This window comes from Gambusia affinis, linkage group LG21, assembly GCF_019740435.1.
Source record: "Gambusia affinis linkage group LG21, SWU_Gaff_1.0, whole genome shotgun sequence".
Classification (NCBI taxonomy): Eukaryota; Metazoa; Chordata; class Actinopteri; order Cyprinodontiformes; family Poeciliidae; genus Gambusia; species Gambusia affinis.
The window spans coordinates 12,155,738-12,176,464 of NC_057888.1; the positions used below are offsets into that span (position 1 = coordinate 12,155,738).

The 20,727-nt window shown below is 38.8% G+C and overlaps 3 protein-coding genes across 9 annotated transcripts in view; 2 read left to right on the forward strand and 1 right to left on the reverse strand.

Annotated features, from left to right (window-relative positions):
- kcnb2b (potassium voltage-gated channel subfamily B member 2b) overlaps positions 1–7,217 on the forward strand; it is a 101,963-nt gene extending 94,746 nt beyond the window's left edge. For all 6 annotated transcript variants that reach the window (XM_044104641.1, XM_044104643.1, XM_044104640.1 and 3 more), the window contains one exon: positions 343–7,217. In XM_044104641.1, coding sequence (XP_043960576.1) covers positions 343–2,271 — 1,929 coding nt within the window. In that variant the 3' untranslated portion in view covers positions 2,272–7,217. The remainder of the gene's footprint in view (positions 1–342) is intronic.
- Positions 7,218–7,663: 446 nt separating this feature from the next.
- terf1 (telomeric repeat binding factor (NIMA-interacting) 1) lies at positions 7,664–12,231 on the forward strand. Its single transcript, XM_044104646.1, has 9 exons — positions 7,664–7,883; positions 8,297–8,392; positions 8,625–8,752; positions 8,868–8,954; positions 9,053–9,202; positions 10,591–10,703; positions 11,250–11,347; positions 11,468–11,553; positions 11,677–12,231. The coding sequence occupies exons 1-9, from the start codon at positions 7,700–7,702 to the stop codon at positions 11,836–11,838; spliced, it is 1,104 nt and encodes a 367-aa protein (XP_043960581.1). The 5' UTR covers positions 7,664–7,699; the 3' UTR covers positions 11,839–12,231.
- A 74-nt stretch (positions 12,232–12,305) lies between these two features.
- LOC122824266 (somatomedin-B and thrombospondin type-1 domain-containing protein) lies at positions 12,306–15,531 on the reverse strand. 2 transcript variants are annotated; one of them, XM_044104648.1, is made up of 6 exons: positions 15,197–15,531; positions 14,925–15,090; positions 14,116–14,310; positions 13,716–13,794; positions 13,106–13,276; positions 12,306–12,486 (listed from the first exon to the last, which is right to left on the reverse strand). In XM_044104648.1, the coding sequence occupies exons 2-6, from the start codon at positions 15,037–15,039 to the stop codon at positions 12,369–12,371; spliced, it is 678 nt and encodes a 225-aa protein (XP_043960583.1). In that variant the 5' UTR covers positions 15,040–15,090; positions 15,197–15,531; the 3' UTR covers positions 12,306–12,368. The 2 variants fall into 2 exon arrangements, with proteins under 2 accessions (XP_043960583.1, XP_043960582.1); XM_044104647.1 differs by having other exon boundaries at positions 14,925–15,531.
- Between the last annotated feature and the right edge of the window lie 5,196 nt (positions 15,532–20,727).

Sequence of the window (20,727 nt, forward strand, 5' to 3'; positions counted from 1 at the left end):
TGTATTCAGGAACGCCTCCAAGGTGTCTTTCAAGCAAAGACACGCTTCACTACATTCACATCATTCACTCTTAAGACATTCAAGCTTTCTTTATGCATCTTTTTTTTCCCTGTCTATTAATGCAAAGCAGATTCCTCTGATTGTGAATGCTATTGTGATCTGCCAACTGAGTCACAAAATGTTGACTGTGAGAGACAAAGTCAAAGACTGCAGAGCTATTTTGGCTGATTATATGAGTTTGATGTGTTTATTTCTTTAATCTTCTTTAATGTATCCTCTTTTTGTAAGAAGTTGGTGATTGGATTTATTTACATTTTATCTTGTTTTCCTCTCTCATTTCAGATTCTCGCCATAATATCAATCCTCTTTATCGTTCTGTCCACCATCGCCTTGTCTCTCAACACCTTACCAGAGCTTCAGGTCATGGACGAGTTTGGTCAAGCCAATGATAACCCTCAGCTGGCCCATGTGGAGGCTGTTTGCATCGCATGGTTCACCATGGAATACCTCCTACGCTTCCTGTCCTCTCCGAACAAGTGGAAGTTCTTTAAAGGCCCACTGAATGTCATTGATCTGCTGGCCATCCTGCCCTACTATGTCACCATCTTCCTAACAGAATCCAACAAGAGTGTGCTACAGTTCCAAAATGTGCGCCGTGTAGTACAAATATTCAGAATCATGAGAATATTGAGAATCTTGAAGTTGGCCAGACACTCTACAGGGCTCCAGTCTCTAGGGTTCACTTTGAGAAGGAGCTACAATGAGCTGGGCTTGCTTATATTATTTCTTGCCATGGGCATCATGATATTTTCCAGTTTGGTGTTCTTTGCTGAGAAAGATGAAGATGCCACCAAATTCACAAGTATTCCTGCCTCATTCTGGTGGGCCACCATTACAATGACTACCGTGGGCTATGGGGACATTTACCCACAGACTTTACTTGGAAAGATTGTTGGTGGACTCTGCTGTATTGCAGGGGTTCTAGTCATTGCCCTACCAATTCCTATAATTGTCAACAACTTCTCAGAATTTTATAAGGAGCAGAAGAGGCAAGAGAAAGCCATCAAGAGGAGGGAGGCATTGGAGAGAGCCAAGAGGAATGGCAGCATCGTATCAATGAACCTAAAAGATGCCTTTGCTCGTAGTATGGAAATATTGGATGTGGTGGTAGAGAAAGGAGAGGACAAAACTTCCCTGGACAATCACCTTACACCAAGCCGTTTGGGTAGCTCCACCAGGCATGCCACTTCTGAGAGCAGTCTCAGATCTCCAGACAAACGAAACCCAGAGTTAGGACCTCAAAGCTCACCCCATGGTATAACCATCACCACCACTGGAAGTCAGCATCGGATAAGCAGGACCCCACAGCACCTTAACGTTCAGAAATTGGAGGAAATGTACAACCAGATGACCAAGTCCCAATCCTTCACGAATCTGAACACCACAAGTTCCATGAGCACTCTGAGCACAACTATGACTATCCCTGGATCGCCAAAGAAATCTCTCAGCCCTGACTCCACATTAAAGGAAGAGGTGCTACTTGAAATGAGGGAAGTCAGAGATTCTTTGAAAGACAATGTAGCCAGCTGTCCAGCAGAGTGCATAAACCAGGGTTTCAACCAGGCTGGTGATGATGATGGGTTATATGAGATCAGACACCCCACAATTCCACCGCTTTTGAATTTTAGCCACTTGAGGTGTACTGATAATGACTTCTATGAATCTCACAACCCATGTGATGGATCAGACTTACGTACAGAGGAAGAAAAATGCTTTAACAGTGCTGTGGAGATAACCCAAAGCTCTCCATCTGAAAATAATTCTCCAAAAACAAAAGGGTTGAAGACTAACTTCAGCAAATCCTCCAATGAAGGTCCTATTACTCCGCCTAGCACCACCTCACCTGGAGATGTTAGCTCAAGTGTCCTGGGAGATGAGTCTCCAACGGGAGAGACGTCACCACTTATTCCCAGTTCGGAAGAGCTTATCCCAGTCACATTAGAGGGCCCCTGCAGCTTCTCCCCTAAGAAACTATTAGTAGATACCCCACCTGATGATGATCAGTCCACAGACAACCAGGAGGAGAAACAACTTATGGAGGAAGCTGGCGCTGCAGTTGCACTCTTGTCACCCGAAACAGCAGCACAAAATTGCTCCCAAGGCAACAACTCAGGTGGACACAAAGTAGAGAATCACATATTTACATCATCTGACATCCACCTGATACCTGGAGATGGCAGCCTCTCTCCAACCTGTGAAACAAGCATGTGAGCAACAGGGAGAGCTAGACCTAAAACAACCTCAGCCCTGGCATGTGGGGAAGCAGCAGAAAAAGGCTTGGTGCAGTCTGACAGGAAGATACTTTTGCATGGCATGACAAGTTCTCTTTTACTTGTGTTGTTGTGTATTGCTGAATCGGAAACTGCAGTTCTTTGTGCAGTTTTGAGAGAGACACTGGAGTAAACAGTGAGTTCAACGAAACAAAAAAGAGGCTCTGGAGGTATGGGGAATTTGTTGTCTAATGCAGACACAAGTTCTCCCAACGTAAAAAAAATTCCTCTTTTTCTTGCAAGGGAAATGCAAAGACAGACTTATTTGTACAAAGCATGCATTTAAACAAAGACAGATATTTTATGGTGCTTAGTTTGCTGAAAGCACTCCACTGTAAATACAACAACATGCAAGGCAATGACAATGCACAGGACAGCAAAGGACAGAAGGTACAAACATTTGTAATGTGAAAAAGGATGTGGTGGATTGAATCAACAGCCATGAGAGTGGGTGTTGGCATTGTAGCGATCTATATTAAAAAAAAAAAAAAAAACTAAAGAAAAAAAACATATCATTACCTGATGTGGAAATGCAAAGTGTTCCCATGATGAATCCTGTAATGTCTTTCTTTTCCTTTTCTCTTAGTGCAAATGATGTTTCAATCTGTAATACTGACATTATTGCTTTGGGTTTTCATAGCACCTTTTCAGCTTCTAGTTTTGTAATCATCCAGATATCCAGTCTCTACATTCAAGACACCTCTATTCACCTGAAGCACATAACCCCTGTACTGCAGATGCCAAATATGTATATAACCAGTAAAACTGGAAACACAGAAAAAAATGTTTAATGCAGGATCATCAGTAGGGGACCAGTTTTAGATTCGGTCCTAATCACTTCTAAGAATTGTATTCACTCTCTGACAACACGTTATATACATCTTTAAGTAGACTTAAGAATCAATATAATATAAATTTTGTAGGATTAGACATCACAAAATAAAAAAAATCATATAAGAATATTTCAGAAAAATGTCAATAATACAGATAAATGCATAAATATTAATAGAGATGCATTATAAAATTGGCCGTTGACTGAAACCACATTATTTTTTACTTTTGAAATATTTTTTGAGTAGCGAATACCTCATACCAAGTGCTACAGGGATCAAGGAAAAGAACACTATTTGGTGTTAAAGCTGTAATTGGAAAATACTCAGTTACTTGAGAGTAAAGTCAAAGAAAGCCAATAGATGAAGGAAGCTCTTTAAAAAAAAAACCTGTACTCTCTGTGATATGCCCAGAGATGGCGACAAATCATTTAGGCTGCTACAAGGGAGCAAGAGAGAGTTAAACTTCAGCAGATAACAGAAAGATTGAACAGAGCACATTGGGTGCTCTGTTTTATTGTTTGAACTTTCAGCCTGTCTGTCATGGAACATTTGATTTAGAAAAGTTGGCAGTTTTTCTAAACTAAAAATCTTCATTACCCAGGGAATACACACATAATATGGTGTTTTATAAATGCTAACTGCACTAGTCGCTAATCTAAAGACAACTTAAAAGGTCATTTCCACAATTCTTTTGGCTTTGCTTTAAAATAATCGTAAAATCCTGTTTTATTGTGACTTCTCTCTCACATAGCAGTGTGCCGTTGCCTCTGCTTCAAAAATAATAATAAAAAAAAAACAATGACTGACAGGAGGAAAGATAGAAAAGTATGTTTTGACTGCTGTTCTTGTATCTTCTAATAATCTGGTTCTTATAGAAAAATCAGAATCAGCTAAAATTGGTATGGGCAGGTCAAAAACCAGAGTTTGGAAGTTGACAACATATTTCAGAGGATTGCATCACTAAATATTAGTATTTATGCCAATTTATAGGATATTGACTGTAACATAAAGCAACAGTATTCTTCCTAATACCAGTGGACCAAATTAAGCACACTTACAAGCTTTTATCTATCTCAGCTGCATCATATCATCTATTAAAAACATCTTATAACTAGAGTTGTATTTGTTGCTTATGGTTCGTTTAACTGCATTGAGTACATTGTCTTACCTCCCCTGCATCCTAATGTCTCCTGCAACTTTAGCCGATCTAGCTAATCGGTTTATGCCATTTTTCCCCTCATTATTTATTTGTGGTGTTTTAGACTGTAATTTATTACGTTTTTCAGTCAACCTTAAATCCAATGGAGTACTTTTTTCTCTCTTTTTGTCTCTTGTCTTCTCACGATTGTTTTACACTGACTGAAAATATCTGTTGATGTTGCCTTTGATTGCATTTTATTTATTTTTTTGCTAGAAACATGTACATTGTCTCGATGTGTCTGTATGAGTGAGTTTGAGCCGCACAAATTTGAATTGCAGTGAGAGGAAGGACATGGGTGAGTTGTTAGTTTTCTTTTTCTTTTTTTTCTTTCCTATTTATGATCACCATGTCTTTATTTTTATTTTTTTCACAGAAAGTTGTGGAATGTGCAATACCGCATACTGCAATCTATGCAGGCCAAGAATTGTGGCACTTTATTTTCTGTCAATGGGAATTTGTAAGTGTACAGGCAGAAATGACCTGTATTTTTCAAATGTTTTATCTTTCATATGGTGGTGAAACACTGCTGCAGCTACCAGAATCTATCAAAAACAATGCAAATGGGAATTAAAGTTTTGATTTTATATTATACACATAAATTGCTGTCACAAGCACCTTAATGCCAGGTATCAACACACCTCAAATTTTAATATTTGTGGGTAAATGGATCCAAATTGACCACCAGGGCCTTTTATATAGCTGTTCAAATAATAATAACCTGATCTAATTTTAGTCGCCACAAGCAGTATTTTGTGTTTTTTGTGAATTAAGAATGATTCTATTTTTTCTAAACCAAAAAAACGGAGCATGACCACAATTTCCTGCCATATGGTGGTTGAAATGATGCCCACCTTTTCATAAGACCTCTGTTTATGAGAAGGCAGCAAGTCATTTGCTTTGTTCATATAGCACTGTACAGAAAAATCTAATTTTATAGGAGAAATCAGGTCTTTATGTAACAGATACAAGTAATGTTATTGAGTTCTCAGGTTTTCTATAAATCTCTGATGTTCTCATTGGATAAATGATTTGTTGTTTGTGTTGTTTTCTTTTTCTTTTTAACAACTAGTGTCAAACTCTCTATTTCTGTACTTTTTCAAAGCTGTTGTCAAATTAATGTCAATGTCCTGGCTGCTATATAAAGGAGCCGCAATATGTATCCCTCATCATGGATAATTCTGTGCAGCACATTGAATATTCATCTCCATTAGCCTTCAGTAATGAGCAAAGGAGTGACAATGAGTGTCTATAGCCATCCATCAGATTGCAGTGCCTTGCAAAAGTGGATATGTCTTTTGAATTTTTTCAATAGTTTTTTATGATTACAGCCACAAACTTCAGTATATTTATCTATAATATGATATCCAATTATTAAATGCTGTCCACCTGTGTGTAATTCAGTCTCGGTATAAGTCCAACAATTCTATGAAGGTCTCAAAGGTTTATTAAGATGATACTAGCAAACAAACTGCCTCATGAAGACCAAGGAGCAAAGCAAATGGGTCAGGGGGAGAAGCTTAGAGCAAAGTTGGTTTCATAAAAGCAATATTCCAAAGCTTTGCAAGCTTTGAAAATTTCATGGCGCACTATTCAATCCATTATCTTAAAACAGAAAGAGCAAGACACAGTTAGGCAAAGAGACCATTAATCAGCGAAGGATAAAAGGGCCCCATGGTAACTCTGCAAGAACTGCCGAGATCCACATTTTTATTATTTTTTGTGTACTGTAGGTCTGTGCTTTCCTTCTGCTTTACCTTCATCTAACACTTTGTGTTGCTACATAAATTCACCTAAAATATATTGCGGTTTGTGGTTGTAATGTGCTCAAATGTGAAAAGATTCAAGGACTATGGATACCTTTGCAGTGCACTGTACATTGTCTACTGTTCCATTCTCTACAGCTTTACAGACTTTGCCCACCTGGTGTGATTCAGCAAAGGCAATCATTGGGTTAAAGAAAAGTCGTGTAAAGGAAGCAAAAGTGTCCAGTTAAATGTTTTTGAAAACCGTTTCAATCGGGGATTTCTTTTTTGCATATGCTTTTTATTTTTTAACCTGTATGCCCAACGTAGCATAATCTGACTCAGTATTCAGAGATTTGCAAGACCTCATGGAGTTATCTTTGTGAATTGAATGATGCATTATTGGAGACTTGGATGTTTCTGGTTCCCTCTGATGTCAAATCCACGGTCAGTGTTGGTTGTTTTTGTTGTTTTCTTTTATGAATGAACGTTTGATGATAACCCTCATGTTGAAGCTTGTTAATTCTATACCTGTGCTTTCCCCCCCTTCATCTCTTGTTTGTGATAATCACGTGTCTGTGTTAGCCCTGAATAATCCTTCATTATAACAGAGTAGAGAAACAAAGGGAGTTGAATTGATCGGTTATATCCTAGTGGAATAAAATTTCTGTGGAGAGGAATTCTGCAGGCTGACAGCGAAAAGACCATGCTCTGTCTTAGTGTCTCATAACAGCACATTGATTAGTGATGCTGTACAGAGTGGAAATTATGTCTTTATTTTCTCTGAGAGAATGTTTATTGTCTGTGTCGATCACTTGTGCTTGCCAAGCCGTCCTCCCCAAAAATGCATAAAGCAACATTGTTTTGTTCTTATGTATGTGTATATTATGCCTCTTACATTATTATTTTTTTATTTGTTTTTCTCCATTCAGCTTTGAGATGACATTATCATTAGACATATTCTGAGCTACAGACTGTTTCTGTACAAAGTGACATCTTTGTATGCATGTTGTAGTCCAAGCAATTATGTGACCATAGAACAGTTTGTTATGGTACATGTTTGTCAACATTTCTGTAGCGCATTGTTCCCCATTACATCTACTAGCATTATGCAGAATAACAAATAAATGTGTATATATATTATGTGTTTTGCGTCTGCTTTTCTGTAACTAAGCAGATGTTTGTGCACTACATCTGCATATTAGGAATTGTTGCATCATTGTACTGATACCAGATATTCACATAAGCTGCTTAAAAATATGCATGACCTTTCTCTTTCTCCTTACTATCTTTAATTAAATGAAACTAAATGTTCTTGTTTTAGGTCAGCTGGATTGCCACGGTTGTTTTTGGACAGCATTTTCTGTTGCTTTCTTCAAGTTCACTACAATTAGTGTATTTAGGCTAAAGTAATTTGAGAAAGCTGAGACATGTCATGACTTTAGAAGAAATGAAGAATATGTTGCTTAGTGCTGTTCATCCCAAACGCCAGAGGTCGCTGTAATCCTTTATGTTCAGTAGTTTTGGCTTATAAACGAGCGCGCGCGGAAACTCTTCTACGAACGTGAAGAAATAAACAAACAACAAACAACAATGGAGTGTGAAATTAAAGAGGAACTCGCCTCAGAGTCTTCGAGTACCGATAATAGTGTCAGCTTTCCTCATGTTACCGCCGTCGCCTCAGGATGGATGCTGGACTTCATGTTTGTGAGTTTATGTCGAAGCTTCAAGGAAGGAAACTTTGATGCATTTAACGAAACTCTGTCAGTTTTTGAAGGTGAGTAAACCGATAATCCAGTGGAAAGTAGCTACCTACGTCATAGCGCTCTGCTTGCACCAAGTTGGAAGTTTTTCGGACAGCTTCCTAGATTTCTTCGTTACTTTTGAAGCGATTTCTGACTATTTGAGGCAACTAACTTCACTCTGGAGAGCAGTATTGTTGGAAGATTTACCATTATTGGTATATTTTTAAAAAGGAATATTTATCTTGGGGTTTATTTGAGAGAAACGTTATGCATTAAACTGCTTTTTTTTGTTGAAAATGTCTGTGTGCTTTATTGTGTATACCCAGGTTAACCCCGGGTAAAAGATGGTTTTTTTATGTTATAATGTTGGAAGAGCTTAAAAAATAGGCTCTATGAGTCAGTGAACTGGAGTGTGAATTTATATGTTTTTGGTTTTTTTCCTCAGCTCTTTTTCAGAGTAAATCTCTTAAAGCAGATGCACATAATGAAAAATCCTTGATATGTGCCTTTCTAGCAAGAGTAATGCACGGAAAGCAGCTGGGTGAGTTGCTCCAAACTTATGTTTAACTATTGCATTGCTGTTGTAAAGTAGAAGCACGCTGCAAATATTAGGATTGTCACTTGCTCATGAGAAATGTCTTGTAGATGAAGACACAGTTTCATTTAGCAAATGTTTGTCAGACAAAAAAAAATGTAAATGAGAAAACAAAAGACTACAGGTTCAAGATTAAGCTTCTTTTTCTGCTCTTATGAATGTTCCCCACTTTCCCCAGATTCTCTGTTTGAAAAAGATGAAGATGTAATGCCTCTGATGTCTGCTGCCACTGTTTGGTCGAGCCTGGAAAACGCAGTGGAAGATGAAGGCTTATTCAAAGAGATCACCTTTCTCCTGTTTGTCCAGGTACTTTCTCTGTCTTTTCAGGGACTGCTTCCCGTTAAACCTATAATATTTGAGGACAACAATTGATTTTCTGGGTGGGTTTGGGCATAAAGAACACCCTTTGCCTTGTTTCTAGGCTGTGGCCGTCTGCCTGGAGAAAGGCCAGAGGTCTTCTGCCTCCTCGGTCCTCAAGTGGTTTGAAAAAAGACACACATACCCGCGGGTCAGTTTGTCCAGTTGCTTTTCTTTGTCACTTTTTATCCTAAGATAACTGTTGGTTTTTCTTATTAATAGTCTTAACACCGACTTTTTCTGAACCAGAACTTGGGAATAAAGCTAACGACTGTCGTCACAAAAGCTGATACGTACCACCCATTCCTCATGAGCTTCAGCTTCAACCGCCTCCTGAAGACCATACACTCCTTCTTGGATAACTACTTGAAAAAGAATCCATGTGATTTCCTCATCAAGGTGAGATCTCATTAAGCTTAGGTGCCTTGTATGTCTTATTTGCTGCCAATTTCCCTTCTTCGTCCTTCCAGCATGTAGATCTTCCAGTGTGAAGTACGTGTGTGCATGCTAACTCTAAATGTTCAATAATTCTGATGTTTGTGTGGGAAATTGGCCTGAAAAAGAAACGTGTAAATAATAAACTTGTTCAAAGGATGAAAATGATCTGAGTTGGGATATCAGGGTGTTGCAACTCTGGAGAAAACAAGCAGCTTCATCAAGATTTTGATTTTCTTTTAATCAGTTCTAGTTCACTGGAGTGAAGGAAGCAATATTTCAGAAAAGCAGAGCACATATTTTATTCTAATAGCAGGGAAGTTGGGTTTTTTTTTATATCATTATTTTCCAGCGGTGCATGTGTAAAATTAATTTGAACAGACGGGGATGTGTCGATGAACCCGAAAAGCATGTCATTTTTTTTCATGGGATGTTTTGATTTCAAAATGTAATTGGTAAACAGATCCTATACAAGAAAGCCATTTCGGTTGTCAGTTTTTGTTTTGTCATTATTTTACTTATTTATTACTGTTATTAGGATTTCTCACTATGTATTAACAGTAATATTAATGGGCCATTTTTTTTTTCTAATGTTTGTAGTTCTCATCAAAAAACGTTTATTTAGTGCAGAATCATAAAAAATCCCAACACAATTTAACTGTGACAATAGGGCCTAACCTCTGAATGCAGCAGCATTTTTTTTTTTTTGTTTCCTGTATAAAAAAAAAAAATTGTCAGCTACAAAGTGTGTAAGGAATTAACATCAAGAATAGACTTAGTAGTTCTAGCTGCTTGACTTAAATTTCCAGTATTCTGGTTGAAGAAATCACACAAATCTTGTGGAATAGCTCTTCACACTAATTAGATAAAAGCTGCAGTTGTTGATCGTAATGCACACTTGCAGCAAAACGCTCCTTATCAGCACAAATACTGTACCTGCTAACAACTCCTAAGCACGGTGGAGGTAGGTGTTGATTTTGGCTTGATTTCTGGTCACATGATGTGAGCAGAGTAAGATAATAATGATAGTAGCGACAGTGTTAACATAAAAAAGCGTTTAAAAACCCATTTTTGTCTTTTTGATAATTTTTTGTTTTCCAATTCAAAGATTTGACATTTTTCATATTTTCTTTTTCATAAATGTATTACAGATTTAAGAATTGAAGTGAATAATCTTTTTGTGCATTAGTGACTTTTACTTAGAATTTTTTATTTTTTTTTTTGATAATATTGGAGCAGATGGGAAGATTTCTAGAAAGTCACTAATGAAATACATTTAGGTACTGAACGATCTTGTCCATAAATGTCAATGAATGCATGCATCTTAAAGAACGTTTATGTTTCTCATTCAGACAGCTACAGGTTTTGTCCAATCTTCCCGAAACGTGGTGAATTCAGAGCCTGTGGAGTTACAAGACAGCCCTGTCTCAGAAAAGCAAAGTGAAACAACACAGAAGAATAAAAAGTATGAAAAATGATTTCTCACATACACTTGAGCTCCGAATTAAAACATTAGAGGGAGCTAAAGTTTGGGGAAATGGCACAGAGACCTTTCAGGCTCAAACGCATAGATGGAGTTCATAGAATAAAGGGGTTAAATAAATACAATCAAAAATCACTTTTTAGCAACAACACAAAGCTTTTGATTGCTGTAATGGCAAAAGCTTCTCATCTCACAGCAAAAGGTATGAATCATTTCTGAAGTGCCACTTTGTGCTAAAACTATCCCCTTTGGACTTGTCATAGTATTTTTTGAGAGATGTCAGACTTCTGATTTCCTATCAGAAACAAACTTGTAGAGTAATTTTAAATGTGCCAGGGACATGAATCAGCTTAAACTGTAATCGTTTTGATTACAATTTTGGAAAGAAATGTTCATCTTAGAACATTATGCTGTTTTCGTCTTCATTTTTTCCACAACGAAAAGGGGGCATTTTAGTCCTTCCAAGTTGCATTGGCTTCTACAGTGTATTTTACATGTCATTGAAAATAATCTGTAACACTTCAACAGAACAAAACGCAAACTTCTCTCTGCTAAACCTACCGAGGCATGGTCACCTGATACCGCGAAAAAGCCGTTCGTTTCTCTGACGCGACTCTCCAGCAGTGGTAAGACGCATCCTACTTCTGTTTTTATCTGACTAACAATAATGACAATTGTGTAAAAAGTTTCCAGCACTGTTATAAGCTTGACTAAAGCTTAAAGACTTTTCAACCTCCCACCATCAGAGCTGTGTCACCTGACGGCGAGGAAGACCTTAGAAACCTCCACACTGCAAAATAGCGAAAAGTGCATGGAAAAGAAAACACGGAAGGCAAGTTGAATCGCAAAACAAATTACATGTGTCAGATTGATTTGATTCAAATAAAAAATTGTTTAAGTTAGATTGATTTTAGGAAGAAGAAAAAAGGTGCTGAGTATGTGTTGTGTTGTTTAGAAATGGACTGCCCGGCTGGACAGATACCTTCAAGACGGGGTCAAACGTCACGGACAGGGGAACTGGTCTCGAATCTTACTGGATTATGACTTTGAGGGACGCACTGGCACCATGCTGAAAGACCGCTGGAGAGTTCTGCTAAGGTTGCACAAAGTCGGTTGAAGAAAAGGCAGCTTCCAACCTCTTGGTGTAGCTGGGCTAATGGAGCAGTTTGTACGTAAAACTACAAACTGCTCCAGTTTGAAAAATTTATATTTCTTTATTTATGCAAGAAAATGCTATTTTGTTTGCTTATTTTTGTTCCACGTTATTGTTGTAAATTTGTAAAATTGTAAAGCTATTGGGCTTTACCTCTTCTCCAATTTCACTTTATATCACAAGAGGGCGCCAAAGACAAAATTATTACCTACAGACTGTCCTTATAACCTAAAATATTTTGATTTAAATTAGTTTTACAAGTAAAATTGAAAGTATATAGTTGCTTTTTTTTAATCATTTGATGTTGTTTTTTTTGCAGACATGTTTTGAAATAATAAATACAATTTAAAAAAAAACTGTACTGATGTTTAATTTCTAACATAAGTGGATTTTGAGTTTGCAGTGATCCTTGTAAGCTTTTAAGTTATGCAGCTCTTAGTCTCTCAGAGAACATCCTGTGGTGTTCTGCACACTTTATCTCAGCAGACTGGAGGTCAGGTGAAGATGAAGATATGTTGTGTTGGACAGGTGCACTGGGGAGTTTTCTGGACCTTCTTCCATGTCCCTCTGCAGTGTGGGTTCCCCACTGCCTGCCATTGAAGCACAGCTTCTCTGAAACACAGTAACATTGCATTGGAAGATTTCAGTCATGTTTCTTTCTATCTACTATTTCAGTCAAAAATGTATGTAAATTTATCGGCATAAGTATAAAACAGGTCTCGGCTTTTATGGCATCTTCTAAGCCTGCTGCAAGTTGACGGCATGAACTGAGACTCCCAAATTGATAGCTTTGGGCGTGACTGAAATTTGTCCATCTGAATGAGCTAAAGCCTCCTAGGGAGGGGAATGGAAAATATTGAGCTATTTGGCAACAATGAGAAAAATAAAGATTGGAAGAGTTGGTGTGATGCATGGTGGAGGTAGCATCATGCTTTGGGGCAATTTCACAGTCTATGAAATTGGTGTTCTGTAATTTTTTATTTATTTATTTATTTTTGCCAGATTCATGCAAGAAGCTTGTTTATGGTTGCAAAGTAAAAAGATGTGATTGAGGGTCAACATGCTCAAGGATTTTGAAACAAGAATGTGCAGGTATATGTGTTTAATTTTGTATTTTACTTGACCTTTTGTGGGTTAGAAAACTGCAATAAAGTCAAATCACAGTTTTTGAGTATACTCTTGAATAGTTAAATACATAATTTAAGCACCACCACAACTAATAACTTCATACTTGTTCGATTCCTGGCCGTCACCCTGACAGCTATTGTTCTGCAGGGCAGGAGGTTCGCACGCTACACACACTTTGAATCCTTCAGTTATGTAGCGCATCCAGAGGGTGTGAGGCCGGTTCTCCACCGTACAGTGTGCTGTCCGGGACTCCATTTTAAATTCCATACAGAACCTGATGGGGATAACAGAAAAGTCACGAACGTCATATGAGAAATAATCTCAATATGTTGACAGAACAGAAACGAAAGCTGCAGGTTTCATTCTTGGAAAGTGTATGTCACTTTGCCAATGTGCAGTTGTGATTTCCGCACTCACCTTTTCACTTAGAGAGCCCTGTCGGTGTGTGTGGACCTTTCTGTGACATTCGTGAGGATTTAATTTCAAAGGCTTGTGGGCTGTCTTTGAGCACTGCTGTATAATCATGTTTACAGACAGCCAGGTGGGCAAACAAAGGTAACTAAAGCAGGTATAGACTTCTGTATTGTAGGGTAAAATTTTACCTCCATGAAAGCATTTCTTTTGATTTTTTATTTATTTATTTTTTTTTACATCATGTGTCTTGCTTTCAGTCACCCACAGTCATGAGCAGTTTGAGATGATGTGAAGCTTACCCTGGCTCCAGGGGGTTTCCATAGCTGTCATGCTTGGGTCTTCCTTTACCAAATTCCAAGCTGGTGATGAATGCTGGGCCTTATAAGAGAAAACGATTCAAGTTTTTAAAAAATATTTTACCCATTGATGGAGAACTATGGAGATCCTGTCAGAACTTAAGTTCAAGTTCAAGATTATTTATATAGCACATTTCATCAGCTAGGCAGTTGCATCATAAAAACACAAAGTCATAGAACGCACAGTCAACAACTGAAGCGTTTGAAGCAACTTACAAATACATCAATCGTTAATGTTGTAACAATGGTAGGATTTTACCGATTTAATCAAATACACACAAAAATATGAACACAAAACGTAGCTGCAGCCATGAAAGCAGATAATATATTATGTTTCTCATACCTGAATTGAGTCCACATTGGCTGCCTCTGTGATCTCTATACTCCATGCAACCAGCTCTCTCCTCCAGACTGGGACAGGGATCACCGCCGTTACCAGGCTGCTGCTCTATGTGACGGACACGGACTCTGACTGAAGGCTGGCATGGCCTGGCACAGCCACTCCAAATGCTCCAACCGCTCACAGCACAGTCTTGAGCTACAAAAAAAGAGGCCCCCACAGGGCAGAATAAAGGTCTGCTTACAACCTTCACACAGGCTCCAATTATCATTTCAACTCAAAGGAAATATGATTATTGGACTGTGTGGCAATGTATGGAGTCTTGATTGCAATTTGTAGAACTAGTGGGTTTTTCTGTCTCTCCTACAAACAGATTTAGTCTGCCAAGTGAACACAAATTCACTTCTTTGTGCTTAATAATCAGGCTTTGATGTTGTAAGTGTGCCGATTTTGTGGCTACTGGGCTGTAACACATTAAGTACGCTCAGCTTGTTTGCCTGGAACTGTAATTGCTGCAACTGATTGACAAGAATCACATTCTTCAAATATTTGTCCTAATGCCATTGTGTTGGGCGGTCCACTGAAATGAGGCTTGGCACAAAGCTGGCTGAGGTATTTGGTAGACACACAAGATAAATGAGAAAAATTACAGATAGTATTCAGAATGAGTAAGCTCTGCCATAAGAGCTGCATTATCTTCTGATTATGTTATAGGGGTGCTATAAAGTTCAGTTGTGAATGAATCCAACAGACTCCTCTGTGATTCATTTACCCTGGTGAAGGGAGTCTGGTCCCCGCCCTTCATCACTCACCTGGACACTCTGTGAAATAGTCAAAGCAGCAGTCGTTGGTTCTGATGCAGTCCTCGTCGCAGTAGCATTTTGCAAATGCCCGGTCCATCCTCCAGTCTGTAGTAGAACAGTCCATGTTTCTTCCCCGGCAACATTTCCCTGAACAACCTCCGGTCACCGGATGCTTCTGTCCAAGACAACACAACACTGTCACCCAGTAAACGACCTCCAAAAAGGAAACCATCACGAATCGAGTGAGAGCCGCAAGTCCAGTTTTGAAGTAATACTCCAACCTCTTGGTTGGCTCCTGGTATAGAAGGGTGTTCTCCTTAAAACGTGTCTAATCCAGCTTTTCTTCTTGGATGCAACAGCCAAGACTGAGCTCCACTACAGTGTCCCTTGTAATCTGGAGTTCCTGCTTCTCTCTTCTGTGTCCAGGCTTTGGGCTCTGCAAAGGCAGCCTACAGTTCAAAGCATCCCAAAGCTCCCACCACAGCCACACTTTCATTCCTCGTGCTGTATTTGCTTTACCTTCTTCTCAGAGCTGGTGTCTCCCTCCAGGTTCGCCAGCTGAGTACCTCCCTCAACAATAAGGGGAGGGGTGACCTGCTGGGTTTGGGTTTGTGTGCTTTCCCTCCTGCTTCTGTTCTTTCTTTTACCTCCTTTTTTGTTCCTGCCATAATTTTTATCAATACGTCTGTCTCATCCCTTCCCTTCAGAAGAGCTGTAATCCAGATACCTTTCTGCCAGCGGTGCCACTCCGGTTCTCTGAGTCCCACAAGAAAGGCAGGAATGTGAGCATTTGGCAAGTTTCCAAATAATTGTGCTACAGGGTCCTCAAGGGACACTAAAGTCACTCTTTAGTTCTTACCTTTCTGCCTTTTTGCCTCACTCTGTTTCAGGGTTGTGCAACAAAAGCAGATGAAGCAAAATTTAGTTTGCTTCTTTCTGATTTATTGTTTGTTGCAGGGTTTAGTAAAGCTTAATAAATGGGTTATTAAACCCTAGAGGTGTCTAGAGGCAGCAATGTACCTTCATCTTAAGCCCAGTGATTTTGCATAGCTTCTTTGTATTTCTAGCAAAGGATCAATATAAACTTGTTCCAAGAATTCTAAAACATTTTGCTAAACAATGTTGTCAAATATCTTTTATCTTTTATCATGTGTCCATATGTGTTGCATGTATTGGGATAGATAGTTAAACGGAAACAGACTACAGGTCATCTTTGTCCTGAAGTTACCATCTTATTTCTTCTCTTTGCAAACTTCATGATCATCTGACCATTTTGGGATGACGGTCCAATGCTCCACTCAGAGTGTATTCAGTTTAAGGTGGCAATCTTGATGGTTTTCTACTAGGCATCAGTATTCATGGGTTATTCTGGGTACAAAAACAGAAATGTAGCCCCATATGACTACTTCCATATTTGATTGTCATATGATGTCTTTTCTTGAGAAGCTGAGTTAGTTTTATATAAGCTTCACTTGTACTTCAGTTTGCAGAACTGGGTTTGGGTCTGTTATTATATTTTGAAAGAAATTTGGGCCTTTGTTTTCTTTTTGGTCAGCCATGTTTTTTTGTTTTCTAGTCTCTTAGTTTTGGACGATGAACTGAGGAAAAGGAGGCCCAGATTGTTTAGGATGTTCTCTACATTAGAATACCTTTGTAACCTTTCTGTCTGATGGATGAGATCTTCGAGCCAGTGTCATGTTATCAGACAAGTTATTTTCAAGCAATTTATTTATTCTCTGGGGCTGGAAACAGTCAGTCCTTACATGGCAGCTCTTAAAAAAAGTGTTTCCTCGCAGTCAATCACTTTGAAATGGGTTGATAAATAGGTTTAAAGCCCTCATCGTCTGCAACATACAGGATCGGAACTAGTGAACTTAAAACATTGAGTGAAGTCAACCTGAAATGATCAATCTAAGAATCCCGTGGATCTTATTTGGACATTATGAAACACAGGTACCTGGCTTTAATGTAAAATCCTTTTACACACACTTACATGCATACAGCTTTGTTCAGTCATAGTGCTTTTGCTTATTTGATCTCTCCGTTGATCTGAGAGAGAAAGCTGCAGAAGTTTACTGTGCCTTCAGCACGGTGGAAGTGCAACATCAAAGCATGTGTGTTTTACATCTGACAGACTCCCAAGCCTGGACCTTCTGCCCCTGAAGTGCATTTGTCAGAGATGATCAGCCTAACCATTATAACACACCCCTGTTTGACAGCTTCTTTGTGCGTCTCAGTGGGGAGGACCGTATTAACGAGTCTCAAAATGTTCAACTGTAATGTAAAAAGAAGCACACATCTGAGTCAAAAAAGACAAGACAAAGAAAGTAATAACAGTCAGGAATGGATTTGCTTTCACTTATTGGGCAGCATATCCCAGAAAAGACAGGGGTGAACCTTTGCTTCATCACACCTACGTGGGGAATGCAAACTGTAACTCTTAGGCTGCTATGGTTTCAAAACACTTGTTGAGAAACGACAGAGGTCATCTTTTCTTCTTGACCTGTGTTGTAAAGCTATATTGATGAACTTCAACTTCACAATGACATTCCTCAGTTCTTAACCCAATAACATATCAGTCTAACAGGTCAGAAGACTTCCTGTTGCTTCCTGATTTATGCAAACACAAAGCTATCGTTTATTAAATATAAATAAGTGTACATACCCTTGTAAAATGTAACAGAACCAAAGCACAATAAGTCACTATAGGGCCTGTTCCACCTTTATAGGTACATATCTTGTTTAAAAAGAAATTAGGGGTTTTGTTGTGGCAAATCGAAATATGAACAGTTCACTTTTGACCTAAAACCTTTAGATGTCTGCTAGAAAGCAGGAAATGAAGAAAGATTTTATCTTTCTGTAAGTCCAAATTAATAATAACGATAATGATAATACTAATGACTTCATGAGATAAAAAGTGCCATTTTTGCAAAGGCCTAACTAAAGAACTACATTTCACAGAAAATATGCGTGGATACCTGGAGAAGTTTGTGGAGAATAAATGTTCTTACCATTTGATAGATTCTGAGACCACTTGTTAGGCAGTGTGGGCACATATGACCAAATCAAGATACGGAATAACATTTGATAGCCATAGACACGATTATAATAATACAGGATAATTGTTCACCATATGTGGACATATTTTTGATGTTTTTCTTCATTAAACCCTGGCTTTCTAACAGTGGTGTTTGTTTTTGAGAACTATACTTCAGCGTCTTCTTTACTTGTGCATCTGGCCGATTTTATGTGCACTTTAGTGATTTGAAAATCTTGTTGTTGTGAGTGGGTTTGTCTTTCTGACATGCTTTTGTTTGAGAATGATGGGACCATACGCGTCACAGGCGCATGAGTCACTCTTCGCGGAGTTGTAAAGTTGGTTGTTTGACTTGGCTTGAAAGATCAAAGACTTAGTGATGCAGAGAGAACACTGTTTAAAATGCATTACACTGAACAAACAGACTTACAACGTGACATTCAGGGAGTCTTGGTCACTGCGCTCAACTTACAGCTGTGTCTATTATGTTCTATAGCCACATAATGAACTTCCCTTTCTTACAGGACATTATCAGTAATGGATGATAATAATAAGATCCAAGCAGCAGAGGGGACTGATTACCCTCCAGTTGCTTCTCTCCTGACTTGCTTGACCTTCGATCAGTGCCACCATGCCGACAACCAAGACAGTGATTTTGATTAAAGTTTTCCCTTCACCCGAACCTGACATCGTCACTGATAATCACCCAATCATCAGTCATCTCCCTTGGCATACAATTCCATATGTATGTAAATCAATACGGGCAGGTGGATGAGGCGCAGTGTGTGGGCGTGGAGCCCAACTGACCCCCTCCTCTACGAGAGATAAAAATGCAGGTAATGGTGATGACTGCAGGAGATGGGGTGCATCTATCACAGCTGGTTGCATAAGTCTCCTCATGAAATGAAAAAAAGCAGTCAGAAAGGTTAGATCCCTAGAAAGGTGTGTGAACATGTTTCTATTGCTGTGCCAAGAGTGGGGTGAATAAATATCACAAATTGCCAAAGCCGAAACGTGCTCTGAAGGGACAAATTTCATGCATATAGTCGCAAAACGTACTTCCAAGCTTTTATGGAAAATGCAAATATCTCTTCCTAGGAGGGCAAAACAATTTGCGCTTTTCTTGTTGATGAAGAAAACACTCAATCTTCCATCTTGTTCCGTCATGTTTGTCCTCCTAGTAATTCAAGTATTTCTCTGATCATTTTTTTTCTGGTCCCCAAACTTACAGTTTCCAACTGAGATCCATTATTTTCTTCTGCAGAAATTCCTTCTTCACACTGCAAAATGTGGATAGGGGATCCTTAAAAGCCCTGCTGTTTTATTAATGTCACCTGTTGCTTTTTGGTAACCAGTTTTATATTTATTATTATTATTGTATTTACTTATTTGTTAATTTAAATAATTTTAAGACTGCGAGGAAGCTCAATGGGGCCCACAGCAGTAGCTTGTTGCAACAAGAGATGACTAGTTTGCAGTTTCAGTGGCCTTTAGCATTGAAAATTAAAAAGGTCCCTTTCCTGACTGATTTATGAGTCTGAGATCTGAATTAATCTCTTGTGTTTGAGAAAAATTTACCCTGACAAGATGCAAAACACTTTCATAAATAAATTCATCTTTAAAATACTCACGGGGCTGAATGCAAATGCATTTCTATCACCATATTTATAAATTCAAAACTTTTAATTATATTTGTTTATGCTACCTGAAATTGTGGAGTTGATATCTTGAATTTCTTCTCGTTTCCTGGCAACTGCTGAGAGACTTCACTAGCTGTACCTACAAGGGTTTGTCAGGCTTAGCAACAACAAAAGAAATCCATCAAGATAATTAGGTGGCACCTACTAAGGTTCTAGGAGCGGGATTTGGCAGATTCACATCACTTTGGGAGTCTGGGGCCCTCACAGATCTATAACAACAATCCATCCCAAGTTATTCAATCAACACATTTTTTATGTCTTTTTTTTTTTTAAATAGCAGATTCACTGATCTCTGCCTCAAGATCCATGTTGGCACTTTTCCGCTCTTACTGACCCAAGCATATTTGGGGCATGTTTGATTTAAAGTGCTGGCAAAGCTAAGATTTGGCACTGGGCAACATTCTTTGATCCTTGCTGTGAGAGTCTGCTGGAATAATATCAGCTGGTAAAACAGTAACAAAAACTGTCTTTTCTTAACCAGAACATCAGTAGGTTGAACTGGCTGGACAAAGGATGGCTGAATATTACAGTAATTTCTGAATATCGATTGGCTTTTCTTGTATTACTGCCTTAAAGATCATTTATATGAAAAGGTTCCTTTGGGTTAGGACAGTCAAAGACTTCTGTGGAACTACAGTGAAACAATAAACCACTTGTGGGCTTATGCCAGAACAGTTCTTAAAGCCCTCATTGTCGGCTGTTTGTTCCAGGTCATTTTGTTTCAGTACCCTTAAAAGGGACGGTAAAAATCCCTGCGAGCGCAGGGAAGCCCGGCCTCTGTTTGAGCCTGAATGCAACCCGTTCACTTAGCATGAATCGGGGGGGCGGGGGGCTCTGTGTTTCTAGGTCACTATGTGTCCCTGAAATACACACCTCACTACCCAGAGGGAGGGAAGGAGGAAGGCATGCAAGCAGAGCCTGACGTCTGACAACGTCGCATTTGTAGTTGAGGAGCTTCGGGACACACTCCCTGAAATTAAGCTCAGCTGATGGTTACATTTCTGAAAGACAGGGTTACATCTAAGTATCTTCTCTTTGGGAACAGTCTTCTTTTCTGGTTTCCTACGTAGACACC

Coding starts and splice junctions, on each gene's coding strand:
- terf1 (XM_044104646.1), top strand. CDS start 7,700: ATGGAGTGTGAAATTAAAGAGGAACTCGCCTCAGAGTCTTCGAGTACC. Junction 8,955..9,052: donor AAAGACACACATACCCGCGG/GTCAGTTTGTCC, acceptor TTTCTGAACCAG/AACTTGGGAATAAAGCTAAC. Junction 9,203..10,590: donor CATGTGATTTCCTCATCAAG/GTGAGATCTCAT, acceptor TTTCTCATTCAG/ACAGCTACAGGTTTTGTCCA.
- LOC122824266 (XM_044104647.1), bottom strand. CDS start 15,147: ATGGTTTCCTTTTTGGAGGTCGTTTACTGGGTGACAGTGTTGTGTTGT. Junction 13,795..14,115: donor CCAATGTGGACTCAATTCAG/GTATGAGAAACA, acceptor TTCTCTTATAAG/GCCCAGCATTCATCACCAGC. Junction 13,277..13,715: donor GGAAACCCCCTGGAGCCAGG/GTAAGCTTCACA, acceptor TATCCCCATCAG/GTTCTGTATGGAATTTAAAA.